We start from the raw sequence: 10471 nt of genomic DNA on the forward strand, positions 1-10471 counted from the left end.
TTCTCGACATAAATCGCAACAATCAAATCTCTCTATTTAGTTTCTATATTAAATTTACGCTGCTGTCGAATCAGAAAAGTCGTTGGGCTTTTCATCGGAACTGCTTGGATGAACATCAAGACTCTTGATGATAAAGTCTTCTGCCACAGCACCGTCAAGATAATCTAAGTCTTCCTGTGGAATGATGTAGGGCCAAACGTACTTAGCGCACAAAGCAAAGAACACTAAGACTGCTGGGAACCCAATGGCACCTTTTGTTAAAGTAATGGCAATCTCTGCTGCACTTGCGATGATTTGCAAGGCCAAATAAATATAGAAATACTTACGCTTTTCCTTGGGGATAGCGTGCATCTCTTTGAAATACTCAGGACAGAGCGGGTTATTAAGAATATAGTCTTCGTCAAGAAAGACGAATCTGATTCTGTTGAGGATAATATTTCCATGCAATCCGGTAATACCCATAATGAAGAAAAGTCCGGCTAGGATAGCTTGAGGAATGAGGTTCAAGACAACCAAAAGTGGCCCGGTCATCATTACAAACGTAAATGCGCCTTGTGCTGTATTAGTGAAACGTTGTTCAACAACGGAAACTGGAGCTCCCGTTTTGTAGTCCTGGACGACAAGCGACGCTGTATGAAGAGGTGCTTGTGGAATCAAACCATTTGGAGCTGGAATACCGATAATGCCAGAAATGCCTGTTATTAAACCCAAGAGCATGAAGTCCCAATGGAAAGATGCGGGTTTCTTCAAAGGAAATTCTTTCAGCTGGCACATCAAAGATGAGACGTTGTGGTCAAAATAGAACAAAAACGTAAGCAAAAGGGCAAATGGGATAGCCAAGAACATGTCACCCACAGAGATGTTCTCATTAGGCCAGAAGTGAATAAACCAGCCATGTCCTCTACCAAGTGCGTCGCTGTTACTGGTAGGTTGGAAAGCTCCAGTGGTTGGCAATGTAGCAAGCTCAACACTGTCCATCCAGCCACCAAAATGAACGAAACCCGTAAAGAAAATGACAGCCAATGGAACACCATAGTCCACAAAAAGCTTTCTAATTGGTGGCTTAAAGTAATGGAGATCTGAGCCGAAAACAGTGGATCCTATACCAAAGATCACCATAAGTAATGCGACCATGACGGAACAAAAGCCGGAAGCTGCACCCATCTCATCAAACTGGTTGGCCAATATGGCGATTGCTTTCTCACAATAAATGACACAGATAAAGAACCCAAAGACCTCACATGAGAAATTGGAGATAATTTTCATGAAAGTCACCCAGTTAAGGATAGCAATAATAAAATGCATCAACATGGACCATAGATAGATCCAGCACATGAAGGGGAAGAAAGGAGTGCCTCTATCTTTGATGATATCATAAACAGTATAACTGAAGATAGCAATAGGCCCGGTAACACCCACAATACAAAGTGGCTGGCCCGAGAGAAGACCAAACACCACTCCCGCGAGAGCTGAACTCATGAGCACCTCGTTCACACCATATGCATTGTCAGTTCTATCGAACATATCCTGAGCAAATGCAATAGCCGGTAGAAGATTAGTGAAAAAGATAAACACCACTGACGGTATCACTCTGTAATTGTATGCGTCTTTGATATCCGATGGGTATACCGCTAACCGGGCTCTGATGTCGTTGATGACGCCCTGACATAGTCTTGGATTCCGAAACTTCATTCTATGGGGTTTTCTATAAATGCAAAGTTAAAAAAGGATATTAAATAATGTGTGTAGTGATGGGTACCAGCCCATATTTAAACAGCGGCAAGGATTACTTCACTTTAGTAGTTCTGCAGGAAGTGGCCCTGCCCTTGAATAGGCTATCTCTTTTTTGTGCTTGGCAACATGTCAAACATAGCACAAACGTGGGTAAACGACTCAGAAGTAACCAGGCTATGTTGCTCGAAAGATTAACCGAGTTTTAACTTTTTCGGATTACCTGGAGACTCCACGTTTTGATAGAAGGGTCCCCAACGTGCGTAGCAGCCATCTGACTAACCCTATCTCTATTGTTCACCAATGCATCCCGCATTTTTTTTGACGTGGGCTCAGATGTGGCAGCACGGACGTTTTTTAGTTACATGGATTGCTGAGATGCGTAGTCCATATAACCCAGGCTTTTTCTTTTTCTGCTTTTGTACGCCGGTTTTACTGCTAAGGGTCCTGACAGTGCTTTCATGGTCACAGCCTCCCCAGCTTTATAGGGCAGCCGTACGCCGAGGATGAAACTCTTGGAAGCCGCTCCGAGTCATTTTAGTAGCCGGTGCATACATAACAGGCTGAGTTTGCGCTATAGCTGGTTGTTCGAAACTGAATTCCGTAAGCCGTTGGAAGGTTTTTTTGATTGTTTTGACGGGTCCAGAGGGTGGATTTGTGTTGTTGCCGTTTGAAACATACAGGGTTTGGTCGGAAAATGGGTTAAAATGGGCATTTCCGGGGGTTTTTGGCAATTTTGGCTTTGGAAACGTTTCAGTGACACTGTTTCAAGTATCAGTAAATTATTGGTTTTGCTGATTTTTAGCGTTTTACCAGTTGCTGCATCATATTTTCGTGTATTTTTCAACATTATAGAAAAGGTCCCTTGGCCCAGTTGGTTAAGGCGTGGTGCTAATAACGCCAAGATCAGCAGTTCGATCCTGCTAGGGACCACTTCTTTTTTTTGCATTTTCTTTCTACCCAATTGACGTGATAAAGCTACAAGGCTTCCTGATGGCCTTTTTGGTGATCCATGTGGGTGCTGGGCACCATTCTTTTAATTCCAGAGACGAATACAAGCGGCTCATCCGCTCTGCACTTCGCACAGGGTCTCTTCTTGAAAGCAGTGGTATCATTGAACAATCACATCTCACCAACACAGGCTACGGCTCAGCACTAGACAGATATGGCAATGCTTCTTGCGATTGTACCATAGCACTGTCGACAGAAGCCGGTACTGACGTGCTTTCGCTTCTCGGTATTGATGATAAGACCAGCCCTACAACTGAATGCATCCATATCAAGAACAAGCTTGATGAGGAATTCAACGACCTGAAAAGCCTTGGTCTTCTGAAGCCAGCTTCACTACAATACTACCATGTTAAGAAAAGTCATGGAACAGATGAATCTTCCGAATTGGCTCTGCCGGCTGCAAAACGGCTCTACCTGAAGTATAAGGACTTCCCAGAACCTCCACAACAACCAGTGCAAGACACAGTTGGGGTAATAAATTTTGACAATGAGCTTACCCTATCTACATCTTCAGGTGGAACTTTTTTGAAGTTTCCTGGCAGAGTCAGCTGTGCTGGGATTTATGGAAGTGGTCTGGCTATAGCTGAGACAGAAGGGACTCGTATTACTTGCTTGTGCAGTGGGAATGGAGACGATATCATCAGAATGAGGTTGGCAGGACATATTGCTGACATTCTTCTACGAAGTGCTAAAGATGATGACTGGCCTGACTTCCCGGCCATTATGGTTAGCAATACTATTAACCAGAGCAAGACAGTAACATTATCAGCTCGGGATAATAACCACAATCCCATAGTCTATGTTGGGGTAATAGCTGTTATACAACACGAGGGAAGGACAACATTAGCATACTGTCATAGTACAGAGTCATTTTATTTCGGATTCGTCAATAGCAATGGGGAAAAAGAAGTTGTATTGAGCAGCCAGTCTGACGAAGCAAAGATTGGTCATTTCGTCAGCGGACAATATAAGTTATAAGTTATAATTCTACATCACACTTGGTCTTTATGAAACCGTATGTATTAGCATTTAAGTTACAGAGTTACACTTAACGGGAGGTGGCGTGGACCTTCTGGAAAGCACCCTTCTGCTGGGCCTTGGAGACCTTGCCCTGAGCACCCTGAGCAGCAGACTTAGCGTTCTGCTCCTTTCTCTCGGCCTTTCTGAGCTTGGCGGCTTCCTTAGCCTTCTTCAATCTCTCCTCTCTGGTGGCCTTTCTCTCAGCTGGCTTCTGGTTTCTCTTCTCCTTAATCTGCTCCAAAGAAGCACCGACGATTGGTCTCTGGTGCTTGACAGTTCTTCTGGTTCTCTTCTTGGAGGTCTCCTCAGAGATACCCTTCTTGTGGTGTCTTCTGTACAAGACGGTCCAAGCAACTCTTCTTGGGTTCTTTCTCTGGTGGAACAAAGAGGCAGACTTAGAGGATTGGAATCTGAAAATCTTGGAGTCACCTCTGACAAACAAGGTACCTCTACCTGGGTAAATCTTAGCACCCGAGAAGGAGTCGATTTCGATCTTCATTTTTCTAACCTGTTAGTAAAAAAGCTTGTGGTTGGGGGTTGTGATGTTTTGCTATGGACGTCAAAGGAGTCTGAATTTGACAGCACTTTGCACTCAGTGTGATTAAAATTGGGATGCTCTTAATAAACTTGAAGCACGGGTCTATAGCAAACGTTCAGTGTTGGTACATACCAAGTCTATGGGTTAGGTGGAAAAGAGAATTAGAATACAGAGAACGAAAAATTTTACTTGGTGGAGCTCGCGGGCTTTCGTGCAGGACACTTTGACCTCAATCCTGGAGGTATCTGGAAAGTTGCAAAAAGGTCACGTGTGAGTTCTTTGAATCACAGCCAAATCAATAAACATAAGTAAATAAATAGAAGATGAAGAAGTGCTAGCGTATGCTTACTTACGGATTCAATTATTTAATACAAAGCTAGGACGATAAAAGGGTCTATTGCTATATGCTAACAAGCATGGAAGAGTGCCATACAGAAAAGTGTCAGATTAGTGGTGATACAGCAGTATACCTCCAATATAGAAGGTGACTTATACTTATCACTTTATGATCTATCAAACATCCTATTATGGTCACTGGTCTACTAAAAGTAGATTGTTTAATGGAGACTGGTGGGACCCATTGGGTACACGTGACCATAGTGACTGCGAAGTTCCAGTGCGAACAGACCTCTCCCTCGCCTGCACCACCCTCTGCGCACAAATTTTCATAGCGGTTTTCACTGATACTCTTCTTCTTCATCTACATTAGACCGGAGTGAAACACTAAAATACACAGAGATGGTCAGTATCTTCATTTCATCAGACTAGACGGAGGTGAAATAGCGCTGGCGTTATTTGCACCTTCCCGTTTCTGGACCTATCGTTCCAACTATTTACTAACATGAACAGGCCCCAAAGAGTAAGAACACAGACAACGTCAACGCCAAGTTGGGTTTGGTCATGAAGTCCGGTAAGTACACCTTGGGCTACAAGTCCACTGTCAAGGCTTTGAGATCCGGCAAGGCCAAGTTGATCATCATCGCTGGTAACACCCCAGTCTTGAGAAAGTCTGAGTTGGAGTACTACGCTATGTTGTCCAAGACCCAGGTCTACTACTTCGCTGGTGGCAACAACGAGTTGGGTACTGTTTGCGGTAAGTTGTTCAGAGTCGGTACCATGGCCATTTTGGACGTCGGTGACTCTGACATTTTGTCTGCTATCTAATTACATCTGTAATATAGTTGGTTCGATATTTTATTCGTGTAGATTCGTGAAATGTAGTGTGATTAAGAAGTTGGTCTAGGCTTTGGCAGCTTCGAGTTCTTTTTCAAGCTTCTGGATGGATTCCTCTTCGATTCTGATAAGTTCATCGATATCTCTACCTGGAGACTCGAGCTCATAGATGCTGCCTCCCTGGGCGCCTAGCTCATCTTTCTGCCTCTGCACTGCTTTCTCTAATGTTTCAGTTTCTCCAAGAAGCTGATCGTATTCTTCTCGAATGCCTTTGAGCGTGTCTTTTATATCAGTATCGTTCACAATGTTCGGGTACTTCAGTATCACGTCGCTAGCAGTGGTGAATGCTAATTCAAAATCTTCCGACTCCAAAACGTTTGAAGGGATCAAATTATATTGGCTCATTATCCGCTTCTTCGTCGGCGAGGATAATGCCTCGATGTTCTCTAATCTATCGTTGTCTGGAACGTTGACCAAGCGTGGTACTTTCACAACTGCTGATCCATCACTCTCTTCTTCGAATACTCTTTTTCCATCAATTCTCTGTGGTTGAAGGTCAATTAGCTGGTCTGCTGAACCTTTGTCATCCTTGCACCGTAGTGTCAGACTTCCCAATCCCGAGCCCTTGCCTATATTGTAAAGACTCAGCTCAGCTTCAGATGGGTCGCGTATTAGTGAAGTCACATCTGGTTTATTGATAATAGCATTAGTAAATATACCAGGTGGACCAAAATCGAGTTTATCCATGGTATCACACAGTCCCTCTATCGAGGTTAGTATGTCTCCTAAACGAGCCATGTTTTATATGTTGGGGTTTGGGGATGGTGTTTTGAAAGGAAAGTGTTGTTTATGTTTCTGTGTACACCACTTAGCGTGCGCTCCAGTGCTCTAGGTAGTTGATAGTACCCTAACTAAGAAAATAAGAAATGGTTAATTCAATAAGCGAGGGTAATTTAAATTGACTTCTATATTAGACAGAAAATCCCTTCTGTTGTTTAGTTCCTCTTTTTGGAAGATTCTTAACGTTTCTGTGTCTCGCTTGGGTAGGCTCACAGAGGCAATATCCCATTGCTCAAGCGACGACACGGATAATGACTGAAATACTAAAGGAGATTAAAGAATGTGCTCTCAAACCCTGAACGACAGTCACTAGTACCTAAAATCTTGTTAGAAGTCTTTTGGTGAATAAAGATCATGTTTAAATACTTCGTGAATTTTGCAGCCACTGTTGCTTTGCACAGGAAATATGCTTACATTGAGCTGGATACCAGTTTCGAATAAAAACAAGATAGTTATATTTCATAAAAAAAAATCTTGAAACGATTTAAAACACCTCTTGGACTTCATAAACATCAATTCTTTCAAGAAGAGAAAGAATTGTTCCCTATAGTAGTAATGTATCTATATCGCCTGCATATCTTTCGGTATATCCATCGACTAGCATTATCAAAACTCACTTCACCTTAACACCATGGTTGTTGATCTAGACAAATTTGTTAGGCCTGGACGAGATTACTACCTAGCCTTGGGCCTTGAAGGCTCCGCAAACAAGCTCGGTGTGGGTGTCATCAAGCATGGCACGGGACAGCTATCAGAAACCAACCGAGCTGAAGTTCTTTCCAACGTGAGAGACACATATATCACCCCTCCTGGCGAAGGTTTCTTACCGAGGGATACTGCCAGACATCATCGTAATTGGGCCGTCCGTATCATCAAAAGGGCATTAGCAGACGCTGGAACCTGTGGTGATGACTTAGATTGTATATGCTTCACCCAGGGCCCTGGAATGGGAGCACCTTTACAGAGTGTCGTGATTGCTGCAAGAACCCTATCACAGCTTTGGAACAAACCTCTTGTTGGCGTCAATCACTGTGTTGGCCATATCGAGATGGGACGTGAAATTACCGGTGCACAAAACCCCGTTGTACTTTACGTTTCTGGAGGTAATACTCAAGTAATTGCCTACTCCAAACAAAGATATCGTATTTTTGGAGAAACGCTAGATATAGCTATTGGTAATTGCTTGGACCGTTTTGCTCGTACTCTTAGGATTCCAAACGAACCTGCCCCCGGATACAACATTGAGCAGATGGCCAAGAAAGGACGCCACTTAGTTCCTTTGCCATACACAGTGAAGGGCATGGACCTATCAATGTCAGGCATTTTGGCTCATATCGATGAGATTGCCAAGGACTTGTTCAAGGGTACTGGTAAAAAGCTTACAGATTCGGAATCGGGCGAACCAATCACCCCCGAGGATTTGTGCTTTTCTCTTCAAGAAACATTATTCGCCATGTTGGTTGAAATTACAGAGAGGGCCATGGCTCATGTTCAAAGCAATCAAGTGTTGATTGTTGGAGGAGTTGGCTCAAATGAACGTTTACAAGAGATGATGGCATTAATGGTAAAGGACAGAAAGAATGGTTCTGTTCACGCCACTGACGAAAGATTTTGCATTGATAACGGTATAATGATAGCACATGCCGGTTTGCTTGGTTACAGAATGGGCCAGGTAAATGAACTTAAGAATACGGTCTGCACTCAAAGATTCAGGACAGACGAAGTATTCGTTGAGTGGAGAGACGACTAAATAAAGAACCTCACTCGTGAATTAATGATGTAGTTTTGACTCGGCAACTTGGTGGCGTCCAACCGCCAAGGTGTCTTGTGAGGTCATAAATCAAAAGAGGCTTTTAAAGGCTTGAGCGCTTCTAACTCATGCTCTCGAGTCAGATACGGGTCTTACATTCAGTGATGCTCTAGAATCTATTAATGATGTCTACCAGTAACCACAACGCGCCCAACTTCCTCTCTATAAATGAATCGATTACTGTCAAGCATCTTCTTGACAGCCTTGCCAAGTTTGGGGCCACCAGCAGAGTGTAGTCCTCGACCAACAATAACGTCGAGAGGATCAACAAACAGAGCTTTGGATCCGAACTTTGACAATATTCCGTGTGATTGCCTTGCATCAACCTCTTCATTCCACCACTGGAACACTCTCAGCTCCGCTGCCTGTACAGCTTCGCCGACATGTAAGCCGTGTAGGTCGACCTTAGAGGAAGATACGGGAAGGACAGGTGTCTGGGGCTTGCCAACGGGACGTTGGACTTGATTAGGTGACATGGTTACGGCCGGCGTAAACTTCCATGTTTTGGGGGGACACGCTTTTGCTTCTCGTAGCACATCTGATGCCTTATAGTCCAGTTCGAATGCCACATGAAGCCCTAAGCTCTCGTTGAACGTGAGATCAGTAACTCCATGGTCGACAAACAAGTACGCTACTCGAAGCACTCTATCAACCTCACCTTCAAAAAAGACAAGACATTTGAGTAGGAAAGCAAAGTTAACTTGTTGTAGCGGCGGGTTGTTTTCAACCTCGCGTCGTAGTTCCTCTGTCTCAGGGCTATCACCATTGAAGACATATCCCAGTTCTTTAATGACGAATCGTGAAGAGGCATTGCGGGAATCTTGGATACGGGAACCCTTCACCTTTTTCTTTCGCCTATGATTGCACAACAAATCTGCCAATGCCAGCATCCGGCAAGAATGTTTCTGTAAATAAGGCTCAATGACATCCTCCAGAAGACTAGTTACCATCTTCAACTCCTCTATTGAAGCATCCTGGGTCATCATTGCTTCCACTGTCTTTTCCACGTCACTGTCATTTTCCTTTAGTAACCGCTCTAACCTCTCTCGGCTAGCATCAGGAAATACTTGCTGTAGTTGTAAAAGTCCTGAGGGTCCATTGTCATTTGTACATGCTTGTTCTTGAATCAAGTCCTCAATGACGAGCTCAATTCTGTCGCAGCTTGCTGCTCGTTCGAGAAGCTCACTTCTCGCCTTGTATGGAAAGAGGTCTGCTAGTGTATCCACCAGCGACGTAATGTCCATCGAGTGTGTGGTTAAAGAAAGAAGAGTTGTTAAGGACTTTATATATTGAGTCGCGTTGCTTATGATACATGAAAAATGCATTCTGATGTCTATAAACAAAGACGAAACACCTAAACAAAAGATGCTCCTGCGTCTCAAACTCGTCTCTTCAGCAATACGACAGCTTTGATCGCGGAGAGCCATTTCGTCATATCCTGTTCGCTCAGAGCGCCCAAGTATATTCGTTTCATAGGGGTTATCACCATGAGACACCAACTCTTTCCCCTCGTGGCGTCAACTTCAATAACGTCCATGACTTTGTCCATGCTAATTATTTTGTATGCTTTGTCTTTCTGCTCCTTCAGTTTGCAGAAGTAAATGGCCTTGTTCGTCACAACAACATATAGCTTTCTCCACTGGCTATAACGCTTTCGAAGTTTTCGAAGCTCGCCTTGTTCAACGACATATTCTTCCTCTCTTCTGTCCATCAGTAGATGAGATAAATGACTAGCGACCGTCTCGTGCTCTTCCTCCTCGTTCGAATCGTCCTCATACTGTTTCACAACGCTTTCCAACGCCTTCATCCAGCTGTCTTGTAGCTCTTTGCTTTCCACTCGAAAGTGGTACACACGGCTACTAGTATAGATTGCAAAATGATTCTCGTGCTCCTTGTGGGGATCTTGAACGTCACTGAAAGCCAACAATTCGGACTTGTTGAGCACCTTGCTTGGCTTATGTTCGGAGCTTTTCTTATAGTAGCTTAGCTGGCAATTTCGAAGGACCATCCAGCGTTTATTCCATTGGTGGGTCTTGAAAGAACGTTTTTGGACCCATGACAGAAACACCACTTTGTTATCGTCAAATTGTGACTCCACATTGTTAGCTATCTCGGAATCTAAGCCGATAGCTCTAACTTTTGCAGTCATTGGTCTCGATCACTGTGTTGTAAGGAAGAAGTTCGTGCAAAATACGAGGGTGGGAAAAAAAAGGGGCAATATTGTTTCAGTCTTAATAAGTAGTTAGCTATGTGAAGTTCTCCAACATGCGTGAAACCTGCTCCTCAAAAAGTGAATACGAGGTACACACACTAAATGCTGGTGCGCGCATTGCCTACTGAGGCTCGCA

The 10471-nt window shown here is 43.7% G+C and overlaps 7 protein-coding genes and 1 non-coding gene across 8 annotated transcripts; 3 read left to right on the forward strand and 5 right to left on the reverse strand. All coding sequences in view use genetic code 12, as the record gives it.

Moving 5' to 3' along the window:
• Positions 1-54: 54 nt before the first annotated feature.
• CXQ85_002078 (uncharacterized protein) lies at positions 55-1692 on the reverse strand (the record flags this gene model as incomplete). Its single annotated transcript, XM_025485767.1, has 1 exon — positions 55-1692. One exon carries the CDS (start codon positions 1690-1692, stop codon positions 55-57), a length of 1638 nt encoding a protein of 545 aa, XP_025341232.1.
• Positions 1693-2590: 898 nt separating this feature from the next.
• Positions 2591-2664, forward strand: CXQ85_002079. Its single transcript has one exon. It is a non-coding gene; the product is annotated as a tRNA-Ile (tRNA).
• Positions 2665-2724: 60 nt separating this feature from the next.
• FGR10 (Fgr10p) lies at positions 2725-3720 on the forward strand (the record flags this gene model as incomplete). Its single annotated transcript, XM_025485768.1, has 1 exon — positions 2725-3720. One exon carries the CDS (start codon positions 2725-2727, stop codon positions 3718-3720), a length of 996 nt encoding a protein of 331 aa, XP_025341233.1.
• Positions 3721-3790: 70 nt separating this feature from the next.
• Positions 3791-4261, reverse strand: RPL24A (60S ribosomal protein eL24; the record flags this gene model as incomplete). The annotated part of the gene is made up of 1 exon (XM_025485769.1): positions 3791-4261. The coding sequence occupies one exon, from the start codon at positions 4259-4261 to the stop codon at positions 3791-3793; it is 471 nt and encodes a 156-aa protein (XP_025341234.1).
• A 1278-nt stretch (positions 4262-5539) lies between these two features.
• SPC34 (Spc34p) lies at positions 5540-6220 on the reverse strand (the record flags this gene model as incomplete). The annotated part of the gene is made up of 1 exon (XM_025485770.1): positions 5540-6220. The coding sequence occupies one exon, from the start codon at positions 6218-6220 to the stop codon at positions 5540-5542; it is 681 nt and encodes a 226-aa protein (XP_025341235.1).
• Positions 6221-6944: 724 nt separating this feature from the next.
• CXQ85_002083 (chromatin DNA-binding HSP70/DnaK family ATPase) lies at positions 6945-8063 on the forward strand (the record flags this gene model as incomplete). Its single annotated transcript, XM_025485771.1, has 1 exon — positions 6945-8063. One exon carries the CDS (start codon positions 6945-6947, stop codon positions 8061-8063), a length of 1119 nt encoding a protein of 372 aa, XP_025341236.1.
• Positions 8064-8242: 179 nt separating this feature from the next.
• On the reverse strand, positions 8243-9367 carry CXQ85_002084 (uncharacterized protein; the record flags this gene model as incomplete). The annotated part of the gene is made up of 1 exon (XM_025485772.1): positions 8243-9367. The coding sequence occupies one exon, from the start codon at positions 9365-9367 to the stop codon at positions 8243-8245; it is 1125 nt and encodes a 374-aa protein (XP_025341237.1).
• A 134-nt stretch (positions 9368-9501) lies between these two features.
• CXQ85_002085 (uncharacterized protein) lies at positions 9502-10272 on the reverse strand (the record flags this gene model as incomplete). Its single annotated transcript, XM_025485773.1, has 1 exon — positions 9502-10272. The coding sequence occupies one exon, from the start codon at positions 10270-10272 to the stop codon at positions 9502-9504; it is 771 nt and encodes a 256-aa protein (XP_025341238.1).
• Between the last annotated feature and the right edge of the window lie 199 nt (positions 10273-10471).

This window comes from Candidozyma haemuli (genome assembly GCF_002926055.2).
Source record: "Candidozyma haemuli strain B11899 chromosome Unknown C_2014730914, whole genome shotgun sequence".
Lineage (NCBI taxonomy): Eukaryota > Fungi > Ascomycota > Pichiomycetes > Serinales > Metschnikowiaceae > Candidozyma > Candidozyma haemuli.